The following is a 26,546-nucleotide window of genomic DNA, read 5'->3' on the forward strand; positions in this document are numbered from 1 at the left end:
GTGAGGCCCCATCCCCGGGTACTCCCAACTGCAGTAGTGGTACTCCAAATTACCACATACCACGGGTGGCGTTACGAACTCTAACACAATCCCCTGTAAATACCCCCTTCATTTGAGTGGTCGCACGACCCCCGGGTCCGGAGACCCCTCGAGCCACCTGGGATCCGGATCCGAGCAGCTCGGCTGCTGACACGCGGGCGGCACACTGATATGTGACCCTAATGCAATCCTAAAGGAGCCAACTTTCAAGCAAAAGTCGGGTTCAAACATCCGCATTTGCATACTAGAATCCCACAACCTCCACACAAGATCTCACTCTAAACTAAACTAGCGCTACCACATCCTTTACTTAGCATCTATCAACTGGTAACTGCTCTAATGCAGTGTTGAATCATTGTCACTGATCAGTATCAGTGACATCATTAATCTGTCTCTGGTTTCTGAGATTTCTTTTCAAAAGTTTTTTTCTGCTTATTTTTATACAAATATAAAAAACCTCCATAAAATCAAAACAGAAAAATGAGTAGTAGTTTAGTTAGTAATTCATATTACAGTTTTGCTTCCTCGGTCTTTCTTCAACATTTGGTCTCATCCAATGGTCCTCTGGAGTCACCCATGTTGACAGACATATATTAGACTTTATCTTCACCTGTCTCCACTTCCTAATTAACCTCACAACCTCACCTCTCATTCTTTTTGACTATTATCTACTTACTTTCTTATCCATGTCCACTTCACCTGACCCATATGTCCAACAACTAATACACCACTGCAGAAGCTTTGCACACCTAGACAGTCATATGCTCTTTGACTCTCTCCTACCATTGTTTTCCATATTTTCATTCCACAACACAGACAATGCATCAGTTTTCCACAATGCCACACTCACATCAGCTATTGATTCATTGCACCCTGCCATCCATGAGATGTAATGGATGGCAGAGTGTGACAATTAAATAGACAACCCTGGCACACCAGCTTCACTAACAAGCTTTGGCAAGTATCCAGGTTTGCGGAGCAGAGGTGGAAGAAAACGCAAACACTGCAATACTTCACCACATTCAAACAAGCAAGTTATATATTCATGTCAAACCTCATCCTCTGCTAAACAGAACAACTTTCCAAACCTCGTATCTTCTTTATGCTACAACTCCAAACAGTTATTCCCTCATTTATCCAAAGGTGGCCCTCCACCCTCCCTCATTTCTACAGAAGACTTTTCAGCACATTTCAAAAACAAGATCAATCAAATTAAGCAAATCTTTAATGCTCAACCACCACAACCCCTCTATATAACAGACCAATGCCCTTCACCCATAACCTTCTTCCGCACCATCACTAAGGGAATGCTTAATCATCATCTCTCCAAATCACATCTCAGAAACTTGTGCACTTGACCCCATTCCATCTCACCTCTTTCCCAACCTTTCCACCGCCATGCTTATCCCAGCCCTAATTTATCTATTCAATCTATATATAATGGTACCTTCTCTTCTGCTTTCAAACATGCCACACTCTTCTAAATCTGGCTTCTGTCCACACCATTCCACTGAAAGAGCACTAGCCAAAATTACTAATGGTTTATTTACTGGCAAAGCTAAACAGACAATTCTCTTTAATCCTGCTTTTCTAGACCTGTCCTCTGCCTTTGACATAGTTGACCACTCTCTCCTACTAAGGATCCTCTCTTCCATTTGCATTAAAGACTTTGCCCTCTCCTTGATCTCATCATATGATTCTAACCACGCATTTAGCATCTCTCATACCCATACTACCTCCTGATTCCTCCCACTCTCTGTGGTCCCTAAAGGCTCTGATTCGGAATCCATACTTTTGTCCATCAATACTTTTGTCCTTGGATAATGGATAAAGTCCCATGGCTTCCTGCACCACCTATACTGTGATGACACTAAGATCTACACTTGAAACCAGAAGTTTACATCCACTAGCTAAAAAAACACATATTCATATTTTTTTTTCACTATCTGACATGAAATCAGAATAAACCTTTCCCAGTTTACATCAATTAGGAACCAAACTTATTTATGTTTGCCAAATGCCAGAATAATGAGAGAGAATGTTTTAAGGCATTTTTATTATTCTCTGCAAAGTTCAATGTTTATACACTTGGTCAAAATTGTTGGTACTCCTCGTTTAATGATAAAAAAAACCCACAATGGTCACAGAAATAACTTGAATCTGACAAAAGTAATAATAAATGAAAAAATCTATGAAAATGAACAAATGAAAGACCGACATTGTTTTTCAACCATGCTTCCACAGAATTTAAAAAAAATAAAACTCAGGTGTGCCGCCCCCGTGTCAGCAGCTGCTCAGATCATGATCTGTGGTGGCTCGAGGGGTCTCCGGACCCGGGGGTTGTGCGGCCACTCAAATGAAGGGGGTATTTACAGGGGATTGTGTTAGAGTTCGTGACGCCACCGTGGTATGTGGTAATTTGGAGTACCCCCGCTGCAGTTGGGAGCAACCGGGGATGATGAAATGGGGCAGCCAGGTGTTAGAACGCTCCACGGGTAGGGGGGATGCCCCGGGACATGGGGGGGATGGTGTTTGGGGAGTGCTGTGTGGAGTGAATGGGTCACTTGCGTACTCACTCCTGCTCGTATCCTGTTCCTGACACCAGGAATTTGAGGTGTGCCGCCCCCACGTCAGCAGCCGGGCTGCTCGGATCCAGATCCGCTGTTGCTCGAGAGGCGTCCGTACGTGGGGATCTTGCGGCCACTCAAATAAAAAGGGGTATTTACAGGGGATTGTATATTTAAAGTTTGTGATGCCACCCGTGGTGTGTGGTAAGGCGGAGCACCACCGCTGCCATTGAGGAGTACCCGGTGTGATGACGGGGGCAGCAAGGTGTTGTGACCCTCCACAGGCAGGGGGGATGCCCTGGGACTCGGTGATGGAGTTGGGAAGTGCCGTTGGAGGTGAAAGGGTCAATTGCATACTCACTCAGTCCATTAAGCTGACACCGACAACTGGATAAACCAAAAGTTCTGGATACTGCTGACGCTGAGGGGAGCTAGTTCGGGTCCCGTCCACAATGGTGCTGCCTGGTGATCTGTGACCTGCCTCCTGGCACTAAGGCGGGCTTTGCACGCTGCGACATCGGTAACAATGTGTTACCGATGCTGCAGCGATAGTCCCGCCCCCGTCGCACGTGCAATATCTAGTGAAAGCTGCCGTAGCGATTATTATCGCTACGGCAGTTTCACACGCACATACCTGCCGTGCGACGTCCCTCTGGCCGGCGACCCGCCTCCTTCCTAAGGGGGCGGGTCGTGCGGCGTCACAACGACGTCACACGGCAGGCGGCCAATTGAAGTGGAGGGGCGGAGATGACCAGGATGTAAACATCCCGCCCATCTCCGTCCTTCTCATTGCAGCCGGCGGCAGGTAAGGTGAAGTTCCTCGCTCCTGCGGCTTTACACACAGCAATGTGTGCTGCCGCAGGAGCGAGGAACAACATCGCACCTGTCGCTGCACCGGCATTATGGAAATGTCGGAGGCTGCAGCGATGATACGATAACGACGCTTTTGCGCTCGTTCATCGTATCAAAAAGGATTTGCACGTTGCGATATCGACTGCGACGCCGGATGTGCGTCACTTTCGATTTGACCCCATCGACATCGCACGTGCAATGTCGCAACGTGCAAAGCCGGCCTAAGTTTACTTCTCTGTTGGTCCCGGTAGTATGGAACTTGCCGGGTAAGCTCCCTACTATGGCTAAGTGTGGGAGCTTGCTCTCAGGGTTCACGCTTGGGATTTCCTGGACCATTTTAGTGAAAAGTCCTATCCCCCTCGTTGCACTAGTACTACGATTTTGGAGCGGGTATAGAGCGGATCTTGAAGGCTCCGTTCTCGTCGGGTAAATTGTCAGGTTGCCTGAAGCTACTCCCTGACCTAGGGTCCACGTACCCTGTTGTGTCCTGGTCCCAGCCCGGTGATGGTGCAACGCCGCCGGCTGTCCTCCTCGTCAGTTCTGTGCCCCTTGCCACGATCCCCTGCGACCGGGGATCCAGCTCCTCTAGGCCCAGACCCCCGTCTGCTACCTAGATGCCTTCCTAGGAGCCCTGCTCCTGAACTTCTTCTAGAAAAATGTCTAAAGAGGTTAAAGGTGAACTTCAAGCTCAAGGAACATCAGTGTCAGATCGCACCATCCGTCATTGTTTGAGCCAAAGTGGTCTTCATGGGAGATGACCAAGGATGACACCGTTATTGAAAAAAAATCATAAAAAAGCCAGACTGGACTTTGCCAAACTATATGTTGACAAGCCACAAAGCTTCTGGGAGAATGTCCTATGGACAGATGAGATAAAAATGGAACTTTTTGTCAAGGAACATCAGCTCTATGTTCACACACGAAAAATGAAGCATTTCAAGAAAAGAACACTGTCCCTACTGTGAAACATGGAGGAGGCTCTGTTATGTTTTGGGGCTGCTTTGCTGCATCTGGCACAGGGTGTCTTGAGTCTGTGGAGGGCATAATAAAATCTCAAGACTATCAAGGGATTCTAGAGGGAAATGTGCTGCCCAGTGTCAGAAATCTTGGTCTCAGTTGCAGATCATGGGTCTTGCAACAGGATAATAACCCTAAATACAAAGTTAAAAACACCAAAGAATGGCTAAGAGGAAAATATTGGACTATTCTGTAGTGGCCTTTTATGAGCACTGACCTAAATCCTATTGAGGATCTTTGGAAAAAGCTGAAACATGCCGTCTGGAAAAGACAACCTTCAAACACGAGACAACTGGAGCAGTTTCCACTTGAGAAGTGGGCCAAAATACTTGTCGAGAGGTGCAGAAGTCTCATTGACAGTTACAGGAATTGTTTGATTCCAGTGATTGCCTCAAAAGGTTGTGCAACAAAATATTAAGTTAAAGAGGGAACCATCATTTCTGTCCAGGCCTATTTCATGAGTTTTATTTTTAGAAGACACTGTGGAGACAACTATGAGCGGTAGAGGCACATGGGCAGATTGTATTTTATTTCCACCTGCATATTCACCCCTGTCACTCAGTCCTCTCCACAGTGTCTGCAATAAAATGTCGCGGTGATCGCGGTATTTGCATGCGCTGATTCTGATGCCATTTGATTGGAGACAGCTATGAGTGGTAGTGGCACATGGGCACATTGTATTTTATTTTCCATCTGCGTATGTGCCCCCGCCGCTCATAGTCATCTCCACAGTGTCTTCAATAAAATGTCGCCAAGATCGCAGTACATGCATGCACTGATTCTGGCACCATTTTATTGAAGGCAACATCACACTAGCAATGTGCATGCGCCGCCAACAGCGGTAATGACAGCACAGTGTAAAATTTCAATAAAGAAAAGGGGGCAAGCCAGGAGGAGGCAGGAGCAGGTATGATTAAGAGGACCCAACCCACAAAGTCCCGCTCATGACAGTGCACCGATGATGTAATTTCTGAAGGTTTGAAGAAGGATCATTCTGCAATCAAGCCTCGGTTTTCTGCACTTAAGGTAAAATTTAAATCAGCATCCTAGCCCCATTAGGGCATTGCCTGTAGTTTATAGGGCAAAAACCTGGTGGTTGGTTCCCTTTAAGTCTGTTGCCCAATTAAACCACCTCTCCCCTTGCTACGCCTCCATTTCTCCCCTCTTAAAATCCATTCATAGGCCCCCAATACCCCAACATATCCAGTTTAAAATACTAACATCGACCTACAAGGCTTATATTCCGAACTCATATTCTCCAGTGCTGCCAAGGCCTTCAGCTCTCTTCCACACTTGTATTTCATCACCCAATCACCTCCATGACTTCTGCGGAGTATTCCCCTTCCTCTAGAATTTGATGCCCCAACAAGTCCGATTAGACACCAAATTTGGAACTTTCAGACAGAACTTGAAGACACATCTGTTCAAGAAATCTTACATCCTGCATTGACCCTGCTGTCACCTCACCACCAAAGCTGCCACAACCCCCCCAACCTATTGTCTATTTCCCCATTATTCTGCAGACTGTAAGCATGCAAGGACAGGGCCTTCTCCTTTCTGCACTAGTCTGTCATTGTTAGTTTGTTTATTGTAATTTATATATGTATTTTTGTTTATACAGTACAGACCAAAAGTTTGGACACACCTTCTCATTCAAAGAGTTTTCTTTATTTTCAGGACTCTGAAAATTGTAGATTCACATTAAAGGCATCAAAGCTATGAATTAAAACATGTGGAATGAAATACTTAAAAAAGTGTGAAACAACTGAAAATATGTCTTATATTCTAGATTCTTCAAAGTAGCCACCTTTTGCTTTTATTACTGCTTTGCACACTCTTGGCATTCTCTTGATGAGCTTCAAGAAGTAGTCACCGGAAATGGTCTTCCAAGAGTCTTGAAGGAGTTCCCAGAGATGCTTAGCACTTGTTGGCCCTTTTGCCTTCACTCTGCGGTCCAGCTCACCCCAAAACATCTCGATTCGGTTCAGGTCTGGTGACTGTTGAGACCAGGTCATCTGGCGTAGCACCCCATCACTCTCCTTCTTAGTCAAATAGCCCTTACATAGCCTGGAGATGTGTTTGGGGTCATTGTCCTGTTGAAAAATAAATGATGGTCCAACTAAACGCAAACCAGATGGAATAGCACACTGCTGCAAGATGTTGTGGTAGGCATGCTGGTTCTGTATGCCTTCAATTTTCAATAAATCCCCAACAGTGTCACCAGCAAAGCACCCCAACACATCCTCCTCTATGTTCACGGTGGGAACCAGCCATGTAGAGTCCATCCGTTCTCCTTTTCTACAAAGACACGGTGGTTGGATCCAAAGATCTCAAATTTGGACTCATCAGACCAAAGCACAGATTTCCACTGGTCTAATGTCCATTCCTTGTGTTCTTTAGCCCAAACAAGTCTCTTCTGCTTGTTGCCTGTCCTTAGCAGTGGTTTCCTAGCAGCTATTTTACCATGAAGGCCTGCTGCACAAAGTCTCCTCTTAACAGTTGTTCTAGAGATGAGAAGGTGTGTCCAAACTTTTGGTCTGTACTGAATGTACTTTTCACATGTACAGCACCACGGAATCAATAAAGTTCTAAAAATAGATAATCTATACAGTGCCTACAAGTAGTATTCAACCCCTTGCAGATTTAGCAGGTTTGATAAGATGCAAATAAGTTAGAGCCTGCAAACTTCAAACAAGAGCAGGATTTATTAACAGATGCATAAATCTTACAAACCAACAAGTTATGTTGCTCAGCTAAATTTTAATAAATTTTCAACATAAAAGTGTGGGTCAATTATTATTCAACCCCTAGGTTTAATATTTTGTGGAATAACCCTTGTTTGCAATTATAGCTAATAATCGTCTTTTATAAGACCTGATCAGGCCGGCACAGGTCTCTGGAGTTATCTTGGCCCACTCCTCCATGCAGATCTTCTCCAAGTTATCTAGGTTCTTTGGGTGTCTCATGTGGACTTTAATCTTGAGCTCCTTCCACAAGTTTTCAATTGGGTTAAGGTCAGGAGACTGACTAGGCCACTGCAACACCTTGATTTTTTCCCTCTTGAACCAGGCCTTGGTTTTCTTGGCTGTGTGCTTTGGGTCGTTGTCTTGTTGGAAGATGAAATGACAACCCATCTTAAGATCCTTGATGGAGGAGCGGAGGTTCTTGGCCAAAATCTCGATCTTGGTCTCATCAGACCAGAGAACCTTGAACCAGTCTGTCTCAGAGTCCTCCAAGTGATCATGAGCAAACTGTAGACGAGCCTTGAAATGACGCTTTGAAAGTAAAGGTACCTTACGGGCTCGTCTGGAACGGAGACCATTGCGGTGGAGTACGTTACTTATGGTATTGACTGAAACCAATGTCCCCACTGCCATGAGATCTTCCCGGAGCTCCTTCCTTGTTGTCCTTGGGTTAGCCTTGACTCTTCGGACAAGCCTGGCCTCGGCATGGGTGGAAACTTTCAAAGGCTGTCCAGGCCGTGGAAGGCTAACAGTAGTTCCATAAGCCTTCCACTTCCGGATGATGCTCCCAACAGTGGAGACAGGTAGGCCCAACTCCTTGGAAAGGGTTTTGTACCCCTTGCCAGCCTTGTGACCCTCCACGATCTTGTCTCTGATGGCCTTGGAATGCTCCTTTGTCTTTCCCATGTTGACCAAGTATGAGTGCTGTTCACAAGTTTGGGGAGGGTCTTAATTAGTCAGAAAAGGCTGGAAAAAGAGATAATTAATCCAAACATGTGAAGCTCATTGTTCTTTGTGCCTGAAATACTTCTTAATACTTTAGGGGAACCAAACAGAATTCTGGTGGTTTGAGGGGTTGAATAATAAATGACCCTCTGAATAAACTTTTCACAATTTAAAAAAAAAAGAAATAACATTCTTTTTTGCTGCAGTGCATTTCACACTTCCAGGCTGATCTACAGTCCAAATGTCACAATGCCAAGTTAATTCCGAATGTGTAAACCTGCTAAATCTGCAGGGGGTTGAATACTACTTGTAGGCACTGTATATATAATTGCCTTATTCTGTCTGTCTGTCTTGCTCCAAAATGACGTCATTACAGTGACAACAGTCGCATTGGCCACTCTGCTGGGCCCGGCCACGGCCCCTGCACGCATTGGCCCGCTCAGCCACGCCCCCCGCACATTGTACCCACTCGGCCACGCCCCCCGCACACACTGTGCCCGCTTGTCCACGCCCCCGGACACTGTGCCCGCTCGTCCACGCCCCCCGCACACTGTGCCCGCTTAGCCACGCCCCCCGCACACTGTGCCCGCTTGGCCACGCCCCCCACACACTGTGCCTGCTTGGCCACACCCCCCGCACACTGTGTACGCTTGGCCACGACCCTCGCACACTGTGCCCGCTCGGCCACACCCCCCGCACACATTGGGCACCTATACGCCTCCCCCCAGGACTACTCCACCTATTAGACACCTCACCTCCAGGACTACTCCTCCTATTAGATTCCTCTCCCCCCAAAACTACTCCTCCTATTAGACTCCTCCCCCCGAGGGCTACTCCTCCTATTAGACTCTCCCCCCAGGACCACTCCTCCTATTATTCTCCTCTCCCCCCAGGACTACTCCTTCTATTATCCTCCTCTCTCCCCAGGACTACTCCTCCTATTATCCTCCTCTCCCCCCAGTACTACTCCTCCTATTATCCTCCTCTCTCCCCAGTACTACTCCTCTTATTATCCTCCTCTCCCCCCAGTACTACTCCTCCTATTATCCTCCTCTCCCCCCAGGACTACTCCTCCTATTATCCTCCTCTCCCCCCAGGACTACTCCTCCTATTATCCTCCTCTCCCCCCGGAACTACTCCTCCCATTATACTCCTCTCTCCCCAGGACTACTCCTCCTATTATACTCCTCTCTCCACAGGACTACTCCTCCTATTATACTCCTCTCCCCCCAGGACTACTCCTATTATACTCCTCTCCCCCAGGACTACTCCTCCTATTATACTCTTCTCTCCCCAGGACTACTCCTCCAAGACGCACACACTGCACAAAACATACCTCCCCCCAAAACACACACACTCACACAAACTGCGCAATACACAGCCCCACACACACACAACGCTGCAGACACACAGCGCTCTACAAACAACGCAACACACACACAACACCGCTCTCTCACACCCCCCCACAACACTCAGAACATTTACAGCACCCTGCGTTAGAATCGGGCCACCTTCTAGTTAAAAATAATAATATTATTGTCTATTATTATTATTATGGATAATGTTTGTACTAGTTATTGTAAACAATACTTAATCAATTTGTAAATTGAAATTATTATTTAATATATTTGGTGGTAATTGATATATGAAATGCTATTTGTTGTCTGTAGAATTGAACTAGTACCTAACTATTTGTACTCTCTATACTCATATTGTCTAATACTCGCATATTCGTTCCGAATAGCGTTTGCAATGCAAATCAAAGGGGAATACTCGCAAAGTAATGGCTAACCCGAATGCCACACTATTTGCTACTCGCACGAATAGTATGGCATTCGGGTTACTCGTTATATTGAGAGTTTTCCCTTTTGACTTGCATTGCACATGCTATTCGGAACGAATACGCGAGTATTAGACAGTACTCGTTATCAGTATAATAAGAGTACGAATAGTTAGGTACTTGCTCAACTCAAGTTCTCTGTTATGTGAGTGATTTTTTGTGTTGTGGGGGGCTGTAAAATTTTAAGAGCCAACCACTCTCTTTAATCTTTTGGTTTGTATTTGCTATCAATATATAATAATATGATAATATAGATCTTTTTAATATTATAAAGTTGACTTGATGTTCTTTTTTTGCTATCGTTCTTATATTGGGTTAAGCTATATCAGATGGTAAGACCCAAGGAGTCTAAAACCTCCTATTTGTTACCATCTTTTCAGTTAGCCATTGAAAGGCATCATACACTTAGAACTCTACATTTTGACTATTTTTCTACCTATTGGCTAACATGGCAGAAAGATATATCTTTCCTGCAACAATTGTGGTAAATTCAGCTCAATAAAGGATTTCAGAAATTTAGAAGAATAGCACAAAAACAAACAAACCAATTTCTTATACTGTAATTATACCTGACTTTGGGAACGAAACAATGAAGACGTCATCATCACGGACATGAAATTCATTCTCCAAGTACTTCAGCCTTTCTTGGGAATATACTAGAGAAGCAAAGAAAATCCCTTTGTGTTGGAAATAGTCGGAGTCCATAGTACCTCTGCAGATTATAAAAAAAAAAATCGCAATAGAAAATCATAAAGTTTCCTGCTTCGGTAAAAATAAATATGGAAAAATATTCAGCAATATAAAATACACCTGGAGAGCAACGAGTGCGTCCTACTAATAAAAGATGTCTCTTGTCATCTACTACTGTGCTGCTGCTTTTCTAGGACAAGTCAAAACAGGTTTGATGCTTCAAAGAAGAAAAGAGCATGAAAGAGAAGTTGTATTTATAGATACTTACTTTGAAAGTCATGCCCATCCCATAAATAAAAACATTAAGACATTAGACCTGCCCAGCTCTATGTCTTGGCACTGCGCTTTAAAGTTACTGTTCTGTAGTTTTTCTTCTATGACACAGTAATTATAATTAGGAAAAGTGTTCCATGTGAACGTGTATGTGCAACAGACATGATGAAGGCAGCTGAAAAGACTGAACCCTACTAATATTGTCATGGTATTGTACTATCGCGTCAGGGAGACAGCAGGGAGAATCTGGTTAACTCTAAGGAGATGCACCATGCAAGCAATACACATACTACAACCCCTGGCAAAAATGATGGACTCACCGGGCTCTGAGGATGTTCATTCAGTTGTTTATTTTTGTTTAAAAAAAGCAGATCCCAGACATGGCACAAAACTAGAGTCATTTTAAATGGCAACTTTCTGCCTTTAAGATTCACTAAAAAAATCATGAAAATATAATGTGCTAGCCAGTAACGGTTACTTTTCCAAACCAAACAGGGGAAAAATAATGGATTCACTCAATTATGAGGTAAAAATTATGGAATCATGAAAAACAAACAAACAAAAAACCACTCCAATACATCACTAGTATTGTGTTGCGCTATGTCTGGCATTTATAACAGCTTGCTGTCTCTGAGGAATGAACTTAATGAGTGAGAAACAGTACTCATCATCAATCTGGCTCCAACTTTCTCTGATTGCTGTTGCCAGATCAGCTTTGTAGGTTGGAGCCTTGTCATGGACCAATTTTTCAACTTCCACCAATAATTTTCAATTGTATTGAGATCCGCACTATTTGCAGGCCATGACATTGACCTTATGTGTCTTCTTTCAAGGAATGCTTTCACAGTTTTTGCTCTATGGCAGAATGCATTATCATCTTGATAAATGATTTTATCATCCCCAAACATCCTTCCAATTAATGGGATAAGAAAAGTGTCCAACATTTCAATGTAAACTTTATTAACAGCCATGTCCCCAGTGCCTTTACCTGACATGTAGCCCCATATCATTAATGATTGTGGAAATTTACATTTTCTCTTCAGGCAGTCATGTTTATAAATCTCAGTGGAACGACACCAAACAAAAGTTCCAGCATCATCACCTTGCCCAATGCAGATTCGCGATTCATCACTGAATATGACTTTCATCCAGTCATCCACAGTCCACGACTGCTTTTCCTTAGCCCATTGTAACCTTGTTTTTTTTTGTGTTTAGGTGTTAATGATGGTTCTTGTTTAGCTTTTATGTATGTAAATCCCATTTCCTTTAGGTGGTTTCTTATAGTTCGATCACAGACATTGACTCCAGTTTCCTCCCATTCGTTCCTCATTTGTTTTGTTGTGCATTTCCTGTTTTGGAGACATATTGCTTTAAGTTTCCTGTTTTGATGCTTTGATGTCTTCCTTGGTCTACCAATATGTTTGCCTTTAACAACCTTCCCATGTTGTTTGTATTTGGTCCAGATTTTAGACACAGCTGACTGTGAACAACCAACATCTTTTGCAACATTGCGTGATGATTTACCCTCTTTTAAGAGTTTGATAATCCTCTCCTTTGTTTCAATTGACATCTCTTGTGTTGGAGCCATGATTCATGTCAGTCCATTTGGTACAACAGCTCTCCAAGGTGTGGTCACTCCTTTTTAGATGCAGACTAACGAGTGGATCTTATTTGATGCAGGTGTTAGTTTTGGGAATGAAAATTTACAGGGTTTCCATAATTTTTACCTCAGAATTGAGTGATTCCATAATTTTTCTTCCTGTTTGGTTTTGAAAAGTAACCGTTACTGGCTAGCACATTATGTTTTCATGATTTTTTTTTTTAGTGTTTCTTAAAGCCAGAAAGTTGACATTTGGAATGACGTTAGTTTTATGCCATGTCTCTGATCTGCTTTTTTTTTAAACAAAAGTAAACAACTAAATAAACATTCTCAGAGCCAGGTGAGTCCATAATTTTTGCCAGGGGTTGTATAAGAGTAGACGCCGGCTTACCTGCTGAGATTTTGAATCAAAAGACACTTCAGGAAAACGCAGTTGTTACTTTCCTGAAGCTTCTTCTTTGGCATCCTTTTTTTAACTACTACTAAGCTTCTGCTCATAATCAGCCACTTTAATAGACAAGACCACTAAATAGTGGTCAATGTGGAAACTACACTAAGCCCTAATTATCAGGCTGTATTGAGGAGTATTCCCTCGGAGTGACATCAAACAGTAAGTAGAGGTGAACAGGAACCCATAGAAAAACAACTCATTCTACATAATCGCGCCTCTGCATATATGCATTTTTCGGACATTATTACAGGTGTGTGACCTTTATATTATATCTAATTATCACTGATCTTAGTAAGCCTCAATTTGCTATATTTATTATTTATTATTTTTTATACACAAATACAGTGATTCTTTTGTTTTATATAGTCCATTTGCACAAGTACACCTACATACCCTAAGGTTTGTGTACAATATTTTTTTATGGTCTCAGTAATTATTTAAATTGCAACATATTAATACCATTTTATTCACATTAAGGTCCTATATTTGACCTGAATACACAACACATCATTTTTTCAGGATACCATCTTCTTATCATTCTGCAAACATATTCAAGCAAGTACAGGTAATTACGTATTTTTAAATACCAATAATTTTCAAATACCAGTAATTTAAAATCATCAGTAGTAGTAACAATCCATGTATCAGTATTAGCGCAGTAGATACAGTACAGACCAAACGTTTGGACACACCTTCTCATTCAAACAGTTTTCTTTATTTTCAGGACTCTGAAAATTGTAGATTCACATTAAAGGCATCAAAACTATGAATTAAAACATGTGGAATGAAATACTTACAAAAGTGTGAAACAACTGAAAATATGTCTTATATTCTAGGCTCTTCAAAGTAGCCACCTTTTGCTTTGATTACTACTTTGCACACTCTTGGCATTCTCTTGATGAGCTTCAAGAGGTAGTCACTGGAAATGGTTTTCCAACAGTCTTGAAGGAGTTCCCAGAAATTCTTAGCACTTGTTGGCCCTTTTGCCTTCACTCTGCGGTCCAGCTAACCCCAAACCATCTTGATTGGGCTCAGGTCTGGTGACTGTGGAGACAAGGTCATCTGGCGTAGCACCCCATCACTCTCCTTCTTGGTCAAATATCCCTTACACAGCCTAGAGGTGTGTTTGGGGTCATTGCCCTGTTGAAAAATAAATGATGGCCCAACTAAACGCAAACCGGATGGAATAGCACACCGCTGCAAGATTCTGTGGTAGGCATGCTTGTTCTGTATGCCTTCAATTTTTAATAAATTCCCAACAGTGTCACCAGCAAAGCACCCCCACACCATCACACCTCCTCCTCCATGCTTCACGGTGGGAACCAGCCATGTAGAGTCCATCCGTTCACCTTTTCTACAAAGACACGGTGGTTGGATCCAAAGATCTCAAATTTGGACTTATCAGACCAAAGAACAGATTTCTACTGGTCTAATGTCTATTCCTTGTGTTCTTTAGCCCAAACAAGTCTCTTCTGCTTGTTGCCTGTCCTTAGCAGTGGTTTCCTATCAGCTATTTTACCATGAAGGCCTGCTGCACAAAGTCTCCTTAACAGTTGTTCTAGAGATGAGAAGGTACAGTATGTCCAAACTTTTGGTCTGTACTGTATATATATATTATTTACTAAAAGCTGTTTTTTTCTGTTTGTGGTACCTGCAAGAAGACTTTTATCAGGTCTAATGTCGTGAAATACCTGGCATCGCATAGTCGATTAATCAGGACATCCACTTAATGAATTAAACAGGCAACAAACATTAACACAGAATTCAGCTTCCCAAAATTATGATAGATAAATAAAAATAGATACAGGCGCAATATAAGAAGCATCCGTGGATAAATCCCAAATAGGTATAATTAAATTCTGCTCACCTTTACAGGTTGTGCGCCTCCGCACAACCCCAGTGAAAGCGTGACAGTCCGAGGTGATCCTCCGTCCTGATTGCTGTGTCCGTGCTTGTTGGATCCAGACTTTGGTATCGCTTTAGGCTCCTGAAGTCCACCGGCACCTTGAGACTCAGGTTTTCCTTTGCGATCCTCCGTTCTCCAGCTGGATTCTCTAATGGATTGTGAGGTCCTATGCAGCTATTACCGAAATCCCAGGTAGGGAGTAGGCATATAGGAAAGATTTTTTTCGGTCTGCTATAGCGCTTCAGGAACCATTTGCTGATGTTTAAATGTTGTATTTTTATTTTTTATTGTTGAGCTCCTATTAATAAGTATAAGTATTAATAGGAGCTCAACATTAAAAAATAAAAATACAACATTTAAACATCAGCAAATGGTTCCTGAAGCGCTATAGCAGACCGAAAAAAATCTTTCCTATATGCCTACTCCCTACCTGGGATTTCGGTAATAGCTGCATAGGACCTCACAATCCATTAGAGAATCCAGCTGGAGAACGGAGGATCGCAAAGGAAGCGCTATAGCAGATCGAAAAAAATCTTTTCAAAATTATGATAGAAGCGCAGGCTGCCATCATGCGTTGGGATTAAGAATATGTGACTCCTCTATAACCATATAAGACAAAGGAACTCATCACTGCATGTTACGTCCATGAAGGTAAGCCTATGACCCTTGTGTGATGGGTACTGTGGATTCCTTGAATGCTTTGAGTCAAATTTTGGCTAACAAAAAATAAAATACAAATAGATCTGAAAGTCACATGCACCCACAAAATGGTACAATACAATTTAAAACCCACTACACAAAATAACAAGCTGCCATACAGGCTTTGTAAACCAAGAAATTGAATGTTTTAACCCTCAGAACATGATGTGCCATGCAAAAAAAAAGGTTGTTGTAAAAAGAAATAATCTTCTATAAAAGTAGTCGAAGATAAAAATATATATATACAAATTGTAAATTTACATAGTCGAATTGAACTGCAGGATAAAGGCAACATGTTAATCATACTATACGGTGAATACAGGAAAAAATATCAATGAAAAACAATTCCAGAATGTTTTTTCTTCATCCTTGGTACAAAACGATGGAATAAAAGGTGATAAAAAAGGTTGGATGTTCCCAAAAATTATAACTGTATAATCTACAACTTGTCATGCAATAAATTGGCCCAAAAATTAAAAAAAAGTTGTGTCTAAGGATATAGCAACCAACCTCAAAAATATTTTTTTAAGTGTTCTTCTTTTCAAAAATTGTAAAATGTAAAAAAAAATAAATAATTTGGAATCACCATAATTTAGCTGACCTTTAGAATAAGGGTTACAAATGTAATCAAAATTATGAAAAAAGTTGCACATTTCCCAAGATGATAACAATGAAAACTTCACCTTGCCTTAAAAAGTATAAGCCCTTACACAACCCTGTTGACAGAAAAGTGTTAAACCATGACAAAATATTTTTTCAAACAGTGTATACACACATGGTCAAAATTGTTGGTACCCCTCGTTTACTGAAAGAAAAACCCACATTGGTCACAGAACTTAAATTTGACAAAAGTTATAATAAATTAAAACAAATCAATGAAAATTAACAAATGAAAGTCAGACATTGCTTTTCTGCTTCCACAGAATTTAAAAAAAAAAAAAATAAAGCTCATGAAATAGGCCTGGACAGAAGTGATGGTACACTTAGCTTAATATTTTGTTTGAGGCTGACCTTTTGTTACGATTCCTGCAACTGTCAATGAGATGTCTTGTCACCACCAGAGCCCACTCCTGCAACTTCTGCTTTGATCACCAGGCAGCACTGTGTTCCTGCTGTGGATAATGCTGGTGATGGGAGAGGAGTCAGTGCCAGTGGCTCTGGTCGGCGCAGGCTCCGCTCATCCACTCAGCTGGATTTCCCTGGGGCCTGCAGGCCACGGGCTGACTGTAGGTGGTGTGTTTCTTCCAGCTCATGTTACCACCATTCAGCTACAGCCAACGGGAAGACACCACACCCTTCTTATTCCTCATCCTGTCTGCTAGACATTGCCGGAGATAGTTTTTGTATTCCTACTTCCTGGTTCCGCGCTCTGTTCGGTTTAGTGATTTCTGTGTTTTGACCTCTGCCCGTTTTCTGACTACCCTTCTGCCTGCTGTTCTTGTACCTCGCTGCCAGATCCAGATTTGACCTTTGCTTGGTTTTCTGACTACGTCCTAGTTTGCCAATTTTGTTCCTGTACTACATCTCCTGGTTTACCAAAAAAAGAGGAAGGGAAAATTGCTCCTCTGTCTTACTTGCCTCCCTATTTTTGTCTTGTACCGATGGAAGATTTTTATTACCAATAAAGAAATTGATTTTAAGTCGATCCTCTCCTGGAGTTGCTGGATTTCCTTCTTTTTTTCTACATCTCCTGGTTTGACCCTACCAGACTACTACTCTCGTCTGGACTGCAGCCTTCCACAGGTAGTGGTCTCCGGGGCCCTGTGTAATTCCAAATCCCTGTACAGGGGTTAAAGGGTTTCGGGGTTCTGGGGGTCCTGCTTTGTGAGCAGCTTTCCTGTAGCCTGTCCTTTACAGCCAGTCTCAGTCTGTGGTTCCAGGAAGGCATTACATGAGACTTCTGCACCTCTCGACAGGTATTTTGGCCACTCCTCAAGAGCAAACTGCTCCAGTTGTCTCGTGTTTGAAGGTTTCCTTTTCCAGACGGCATGTTTCAGCTCTTTCCAAAGATGCTCAATAGAATTTAGGTTAGGGCTCATAGAAGCTGTGTGTTTTGGGTCATTATCCTGTTGCAAGACCCATGACCTGCGACTGAGACCAAGCTTTCTGACACTGGGCAGCACATGTCTTTCTAGAATCTCTTGATAGTCTTGAGATTTCATTGTACCCTTCACAGATTGAAGGAACCCTGTGCCAGATGCAGCAAAGCAGTCCCAGAACATAACATAGCCTCCTCCATGTTTCACAGTAGGTACAGTGTTCTTTCTTGATATGCTTCATTTTTCCATTTGTGAACATAGAGCTGATGTGCCTTGCCAAAAAGTTAAATTTTTGTCTCATCGGTCCATAGAAAATTCTCCCAGAAGCTTTGTGGCTTGTCAACATGTAGTTTGGCAAATTCCAGTATGGCCTTTTATGTTTTTTGGGTTTTTTTCAACAATAGTGTTCCTCCTTGGTCATCTCCCATAAAGTCCACTTTGGCTCAAACAACGACGGATGGTGCGATCTGACACTGATATTCCTGGACCTTGAAGTTCACCTTTAATCTCCTTAGAAGTTTTTCTGGGCTCTTTTGTTACCATTTGTAGTATCAGTCTCTTTGATTTGTCATCAATTTTCCTCCTGCGGCTATATCCAGGGAGGTTGGCTACAGTCCCATGGATGTTAAATTTCTGAATAATATGTGCAACAGTAGTCACAGTAACATCAGGCTGATTGGAGATGGTCTTGTAACCTTTACCTTTAAAATGCTTGTCTATAATTTTCTTTTTAATCTCCTGAGACAACTCTTTCCTCTGGTCCATGTTGAGTATGCTACTCACCATGTCATCAAACAGCACAGAGAGTATCTGTAGCCCTATATACAGGCCTACTGACTGATTACAAGATTTTAGAAACCTATGACGCTAATTAGTCGACAAACTTTGATTTAACATGTCACTTTTGTCACATTATTTTCAGGGGTACAATCATTTCTGTCCAGGCCTATTTCATGAGTTTTATTTTTAAAAAAAAATCTGTGGAAGCATGGTTGAAAAGCAATGTCTGACTTTCATTTGTTCATTTTCATAGATTTTTTTATTTATTATTACTTTTGTCAGATTTAAGTTATTTCTGTGACCTTTGTGGGTTTTTATTTCATGAAACGAGGGGCACCAACAATTTTGACCACGTGTGTATAATGTACAAAAATCATAAAACATGAAACTATATAAATTTGATATCGTAGTGACCAACAGAATGGAGATAACATCTTATCTGCCAAACATAGGGAAGAGAGTAAAATTTAAAATGTAAAAGGAAAATGGTAGAATTGCTGTTTTTTATACCTTTCTATAAAGAGTTAATAAAATTGGTTAATAATAACTTATATGTACCCCAAAATTGTGTCACTTATAAATACAAGACATCCCACTAAAAAAACAAACCATCATATGGTTACATCAAAGAGAAGATAAAAATGTTGGGGCTCTTTCAATGCAACAATGAAAAAAAAGAGAAGAAATGTTTCACAGTGAAGGTCCAAAATAGGTTAAACAATGAAATACTAATATGTACAGGAATGTACAGATGACATATTTTCTCAATAATGGTACTTATGTTGATAGTTAATGTAATAACTACATAGCCCGTAGATTATTTATGGCAGTGTGTATAGTGTGGCAGTGTGTTCTAGGTGTACATATTTACTTACAGTTGCCATTCATCATTGCTTTGTTAATATTCCCCTGTGTAAGTCCATGTGACTCTGTATCATCAATCAATCAATGCTGGGAGGAGATAAAGTAGATAATGTAGTAAACTGATAGTAGATAGAGTGTTATTAAGGTTTATATGAAGCTATGAATAAGAGTCATCGATTTGAAACACTTCAGTGACTATATGTTGTGTCTCTGGGTGAACTATGTAGGTGTCCAAATAAACTCAAACAAGACTTTTCTCTTGTCTGCTTGATTGCATTGCCTCATGACCAGTGATGGGCGAACCCGCAGTTGTTCGGGTCAAGTGGGTCCGGCCGGACTTAAAAAAAAAGCCAATTCAGGCCCGGACTTGAACCCGAACATCTGCTTGGACGCCGGACCCTATATAAGTCTATGGGGACCCAGGGACCTGAACAGCCCAAAATAAAGGGTTAAAGCAGAAGCAATATACTTACCGAGCCTTCCGCGTGGCTGTAATGCTACTTCCGAGTACGTTCATCAGTACTCATACATATTCACTGCTTTCCCCGACCACCGGCGGCTCTGATTAGCTGTCGGTAGACCATGCTCCCAACCTAACAGCACATGTGATTGGCGTCAATCACAGGCATTGTTTGTGGCCTTATTCTGAAGTGTCAAATAAATAAATAAAAAAAAAGATATAGGGTTCCCCCTGTATACCGATACCAGCACAGATAAAGCCTCGGCTACTGGCTGCCTCCCCCACCCGTGGGCCTATCTTGGCTGTGTATCAAAATATGAGGGACATCATGTAGCTTTTATTTTATAATTATTTAAATAAATAATTTTAAAAAAGTGATGTGTGGTCCCTCCTCATTTTGACACCCAGCCAAGATAAAGTCAACAGCTGGGGACCGGTATTCTCAGGCTGGGGAGGCCCATAGTTATTAGGACCCCCCTAGGCTAAGAATAGCAGCTTGAAGCCGCCCTGGAATTGACAAATTTATTAGATGCAACAATCCCGGCGCTTTACCCGACTCTTCCCGATTGCCTTGATGTGGTGGCAATCGGGGTAATAGAGGTTAATAACAGCACACAGCTGCCACTAAGCCAAGAATTAGTTTTGGGTAGAGGTCTATGAGACTACCCATCACTAATCCTATAAATCAAAATAAAAACACAAACAACAAGAAAAATCCTGTATTTTAATTATTTTTTTTATTACCACATCATACCCAGGTTCGGTGTTAAACACAATGTCCCACGAAGATCCCAACTCTGCTACATGTTGGAGTGGCAGCAGAGAAGAACATGACTGTCCTGCTGAGACTCCAGGCAGAGACTGATTAAGCCACAGCTGAGAGCTGTGAAGTCACTGAGTTTAGCTGAGTTCACAGGTGTTAGACATCTGCAGGCTTTGAACTCTGGTAACACCTCCAGGTGTCCCCACACCTGTGAACTCAAATAACCTGACCAGAGGTGAACTCACCTCATTGTTAGATGCAGCACAGTTGAGAGTGTCAGATGTAGCAGAGCTGAGATAGTCAAATGCAGTAGAGCTGAGAGTGTCAGATGCAGCAGAGCTGAGAGCTGCTATTCTTAGCCTGGTGGGTTCTAATAACCATAGGCCTCCCCAGGCTGAAAATACCAGCCCCCAGCTGTCGGCTTTATCTTGGCTGGGTATCAAAATAAGGGGGACCGCACATAGCTTAAAAATTATTTATGTATTTATTTTATTAATAATAATAATAATATTAATAATAATAAAAAGCCACATGCGGTTCCACATATTTTGATTCAGAGCCAAGATAAGCCCATTGGGGGTGGCAGCCTGTAGCCATTGCTTTATCTATGCTGATAACAGTATACAGGGGGGTACCCTACACCATTTATTCAATTTATTTATTTATTTTGCACTGCAGTATAAGGTCGCAGACAATACCTGTAACTGCAGCTAAACACAAACACACATGCTGTTAGCTCTCTACAGGCAGCCAATCAGAGCAGCTGGTGGTCGGGGAAAGAAGTGAATATGTATGAGCACTGATGAGCGTATCCGGAGGTAGCGTTACCGCTGCAGGGACTCTATATAAAGTATGTTGGTAAGTATATTGCTCCTGCTTTAACCCTTTTGGTTTTTTGTTTTTTTTTTATTATCCATGTGGCTGAACCCGAACTGTAAAACGGACTTCCCAGAAAAGTCTGTGTCCAGGTCCGGGACCCGAACACCTGCTGTTCGGTACGGACGCCAAACTTTACAGTTCGGGTGAGGTCATCATTACTCATGATTCGCAAACCTCTTGATGTTCTCTACAATAGCTGCACTTTCTATAGGTGCAGATTGTGAAGTCAGTGTGAAATTTGGTAGCCACTGCTGCTCTACTGCAATGATTGCTGGCAGTATCATACAGTGGCAGAAACGCTCCATAGACTGAAGCAGGTACCTGCAGCCCACTGCTGCCACTAAATATGGTTTCCACAGTGGCTGGGGAGCAGACCATACCAACCTGCAACACAGTCCCTGCCACTAATGTTGTTATTGCTCCAATTTTGGGGTACATGCATTTTTTTAGGTAATTGCAGCAACTGAAAAACATCAATTCTGGACTTCAATTTATTTTCTCCATTTTGACTTTAATTGTATGCATTAGATATCACTACATTCCAATAGTTCCAGCAATTCTGGACACATTAATACTAAATATGTTAATTTTTTAATTTACTTTAGGGAAAAGGGGAGAAATTTAAACTTGAATGTTTGGGGGCTTTATATACAGTCATATTATATACGGATAAGGCTGCACATCAAACTTAGATAATGGTATAATGCCTCAAGCATATGGACAAATATTGGAATATACAATGAAAAATGCTACTTGCTAATTTGAACATGTGAATAATGAATTGCATACCTGCCATGAATATTAGGAAAAAGGAGATATTTAGCAATCGCATTGATCAATGTAACTGAGCCCCAAGGCCTCGTCAAGGCATATCTCTATATTGGGGTCCCTAGCTCTGTGACCCTAACTGTGTGTCATCTCATTGCAATTAAAAACTGCTATGGGTGGAGAGGGGTAACTAAGGACTTTCTTATATAGGAGATGGAAAAAACATGGCCGAAAGGGGCGGAGCTGTGTTCACATTCAGAAAAAAACTACATCTAACTGAATAGGATAACTGAAGTGAGCACTAATATATATATTATGAGTGCAAGCCAAAAATTACATACTATATACGGATAAGGCTGCACATCAAACTTAGATAATGGTATAATGCCTCAAGCATATGGACAAATATTGGAATATACAATGAAAAATGCTACTTGCTAATTTGAACATGTGAATAATGAATTGCATACCTGCCATGAATATTAGGAAAAAGGAGATATTTAGCAATCGCATTGATCAATGTAACTGAGCCCCAAGGCCTCGTCAAGGCATATCTCTATATTGGGGTCCCTAGCTCTGTGACCCTAACTGTGTGTCATCTCATTGCAATTAAAAACTGCTATGGGTGGAGAGGGGTAACTAAGGACTTTCTTATATAGGAGATGGAAAAAACATGGCCGAAAGGGGCGGAGCTGTGTTCACATTCAGAAAAAAACTACATCTAACTGAATAGGATAACTGAAGTGAGCACTAATATATATATTATGAGTGCAAGCCAAAAATTACATACTATATACGGATAAGGCTGCACATCAAACTTAGATAATGGTATAATGCCTCAAGCATATGGACAAATATTGGAATATACAATGAAAAATGCTACTTGCTAATTTGAACATGTGAATAATGAATTGCATACCTGCCATGAATATTAGGAAAAAGGAGATATTTAGCAATCGCATTGATCAATGTAACTGAGCCCCAAGGCCTCGTCAAGGCATATCTCTATATTGGGGTCCCTAGCTCTGTGACCCTAACTGTGTGTCATCTCATTGCAATTAAAAACTGCTATGGGTGGAGAGGGGTAACTAAGGACTTTCTTATATAGGAGATGGAAAAAACATGGCCGAAAGGGGCGGAGCTGTGTTCACATTCAGAAAAAAACTACATCTAACTGAATAGGATAACTGAAGTGAGCACTAATATATATATTATGAGTGCAAGCCAAAAATTACATACTATATTTTGGCTTGCACTCATAATATATATATTAGTGCTCACTTCAGTTATCCTATTCAGTTAGATGTAGTTTTTTTCTGAATGTGAACACAGCTCCGCCCCTTTCGGCCATGTTTTTTCCATCTCCTATATAAGAAAGTCCTTAGTTACCCCTCTCCACCCATAGCAGTTTTTAATTGCAATGAGATGACACACAGTTAGGGTCACAGAGCTAGGGACCCCAATATAGAGATATGCCTTGACGAGGCCTTGGGGCTCAGTTACATTGATCAATGCGATTGCTAAATATCTCCTTTTTCCTAATATTCATGGCAGGTATGCAATTCATTATTCACATGTTCAAATTAGCAAGTAGCATTTTTCATTGTATATTCCAATATTTGTCCATATGCTTGAGGCATTATACCATTATCTAAGTTTGATGTGCAGCCTTATCCGTATATAGTATGTAATTTTTGGCTTGCACTCATAATATATATATTAGTGCTCACTTCAGTTATATACAGTCATGGCTGAAAGTGTTGGTACCTTGCAATTGTTCTGGAAAATTAAAATTTTCTCCCAGAAAATTATAGCATTTACACATGTTTTGTTATACACATATTTTTTTTCCTTTGTGTGAATTGGAACAACACAAAAAAAAACTAAACAGAAAAATGGATATAATTTCATGCAAAACTCCAAAAAACAAAAATAAGCTAGACAAAATTGTTGGCACCCTCCACAACTTAATATTTGGATGCACTCCCTTTGGATTAAATAACTGCAATCAATCACTTCCTATCCACAAGCTTTTTACACCTGTCAACTGAAATTTTGGACTCTTCTTTAGCAAACTGCTCCAGGTCTCTCATATTTGAAGGCGCCTTCTCCTAGCAGCCATTTTAAGATCTTTTCACAAGTGTTCAATGGGATTAAGATCCAGACTCATTGCTGCCACTTCAGATCTTTCCAGCGCTTTGTTCCTATCCATTCCTGGGGGTTTCTTGAAGTATGTTTGGAGTAATTGTTCCGCTGAAAGACTCATGACCTAGAACGCAATCCCAGCTTTCTGATACTGGACACAATATTGTGATGCCCCTGGACTATCAGGTCGTCACAGGGTATTGTACAATCTGCCCTCCCGTACAATATCCACATCCTTCTTGGTTATGGGTCCCCAACTACATGGTGTTGCCTACATCAGCTATTTAAAATCCTAGGTACACTCTTCACCACACCCACCAGCAGGGCAGACTGGGACTAAAATTCAGCCCTGGCATTTGGGGGTACAGAGGCCCACTTGTCGCGTGGTAAATGTCAGGCCCGGACTGACCATAGGGCAATTCTGGCAAATGCCAGATGGGCCAGTCCCTGTAGTGGGCCGGTGCCTTAAGTGGGCCGCTGTATCTGCAGTCACCGCCACGCTCCTCAACAGTGTGTGCATGCGGTACACACACTAGCTGCAGCAGGAGGCAGCGCGCTGTGCCATGCTGTGCTGGCCCTGCTGTGTGATAGTGTGTCTGGCCTGCACACGCTGCTGAGGAGTGCGGTGGTGGCGGTGCTGGTGATCGCAGCTTCTTGCTTCTTATTCAAATGTATTTGTGTCTTTCAGACATAAATACATTTGAACAGTGCGCCGGGACTGGGCCCCGCCCCCGACGTGCATCAACGTGCTGAGATCAGAACCTAGCTGACGTCATCACAGTGCTGCGGGCGCCATGCTGGCTACATCAGGCAACAGTAAGCGCTCCATGGAGGAGCCGAAGATGAAAAATGTAATTAATGGGGATGAGTGGGGAGGGGCTGAGGACACATAACGGGGAACATTTGTGAAGGAACACTGCTTTGTGACAGGCAGAGGGGGAATACTGTATTCCAAGGGAGGGGGGGGAGGCAGGAGTGTGTAGTGATGGAGTAGTGTAATTTGTGTGTGTAGGAGGTGATGGGGGTGCATTGTATTATGTCTGGGGAGGGGGTAATCGAGGGTGCATTGTATTGTGTGTGGGGGGAGGGGTAATGGAAGGTGCATTGTATTGTGTGTGTGTGTGTGTGTGTGTGTATATTTGTGGGGAGGGGTAATGGAGGGTGCATTGTATTGTGTGTGTGTGTGTGAGTGTGGGGGGGAGGGGTAATGGAGGATGCATTCTATTGTGTGTGTGTGTGTGTAGGGGTAATGGGGTTGCATTGTAGTGTGTGTGTGTGTGTGTGTGGGTGGGGAGGGGTAATGGAGGGTGCATTGTATTGTGTGTGTGTGTAGGGGTAATGGGGGTGCATTGTATTGTGTGTGTGTGTGGGGGGAGGGGTATTGGAGGATGCATTCTATTGTGTGTATGTGTGTGTGTGTGTGTGTAGGGGTAATGGGGGTGCATTGTATTGTGTGTGTGTGTGTGTATGTATGTGTGTGTGTGTGTGTATGTGTGTGTAGCGGTAATGGGGTGCATTGTATTGTGTGTGTGTGGGGGGGAGGGGTATTGGAGGATGCATTCTATTGTGTGTATGTGTGTGTGTGTGTGTAGGGGTAATGGGGTGCATTGTATTGTGTGTGTGTGGGGGGAGGGGTATTGGAGGATGCATTCTATTGTGTGTATGTGTGTGTGTGTGTGTAGGGGTAATGGGGGTGCATTGTATTGTGTGTGTGTGTGTATGTGTGTGAGGGATGATGGAGGGTGTATTGTATTGTGTGTGTGTGTGTGTGTAGGGATAATGGGAGTGCATTGTATTGTGTGTGGGGGGAGGGTTAATGGAGGGTGCATTGTATTGTGTGTGTGTGTGTGTGTAGGGGTAAGGGGGGTGCATTGTATTGTGTGTGTGTGTGTGTGTGTGTGTGTGGGATAATGGAGGGTGCATTGTATTGTGTGTGTGTGCGTGGGGGGTGATAATGAGGGTGCATTGTAGTGTGTGTGTGTGTGGGGAGGGGTAATGGAGGGTGCATTGTATTGTGTGTGTGTGTGGGGAGGGATAATGGAGGGTGCATTGTGTGTGTGTGTGTGTGTGTGTGTGTGTGTGTGTGTGTGTAGGGATAATGGGGGTGCATTGTATTGTGTGTGTGTGTGTGTGTGTGTGTGTGGAGCGGTAATGGGGTGCATTGTATTGTGTGTGTGGGGGGGAGGGGTAATGGAGGATGCATTATATTGTGTGTGTGTGTGTTT

At 42.4% G+C, this 26,546-nt stretch overlaps 1 protein-coding gene across 1 annotated transcript in view; it reads right to left on the reverse strand.

Moving 5' to 3' along the window:
* LOC142257080 (sulfotransferase 2B1-like) overlaps positions 1–10,905 on the reverse strand; it is a 152,316-nt gene extending 141,411 nt beyond the window's left edge. Inside the window, exons 1-2 of the mRNA XM_075329152.1 lie at positions 10,815–10,905; positions 10,574–10,716 (exon numbers count right to left, since the gene is read on the reverse strand). Coding sequence (XP_075185267.1) covers positions 10,574–10,709 — 136 coding nt within the window. The 5' untranslated portion in view covers positions 10,710–10,716; positions 10,815–10,905. The remainder of the gene's footprint in view (positions 1–10,573; positions 10,717–10,814) is intronic.
* Positions 10,906–26,546: the final 15,641 nt, after the last annotated feature.

The sequence above is a fragment of the Anomaloglossus baeobatrachus genome, chromosome 11, assembly GCF_048569485.1.
Source record: "Anomaloglossus baeobatrachus isolate aAnoBae1 chromosome 11, aAnoBae1.hap1, whole genome shotgun sequence".
NCBI classification, from domain to species: Eukaryota; Metazoa; Chordata; class Amphibia; order Anura; family Aromobatidae; genus Anomaloglossus; species Anomaloglossus baeobatrachus.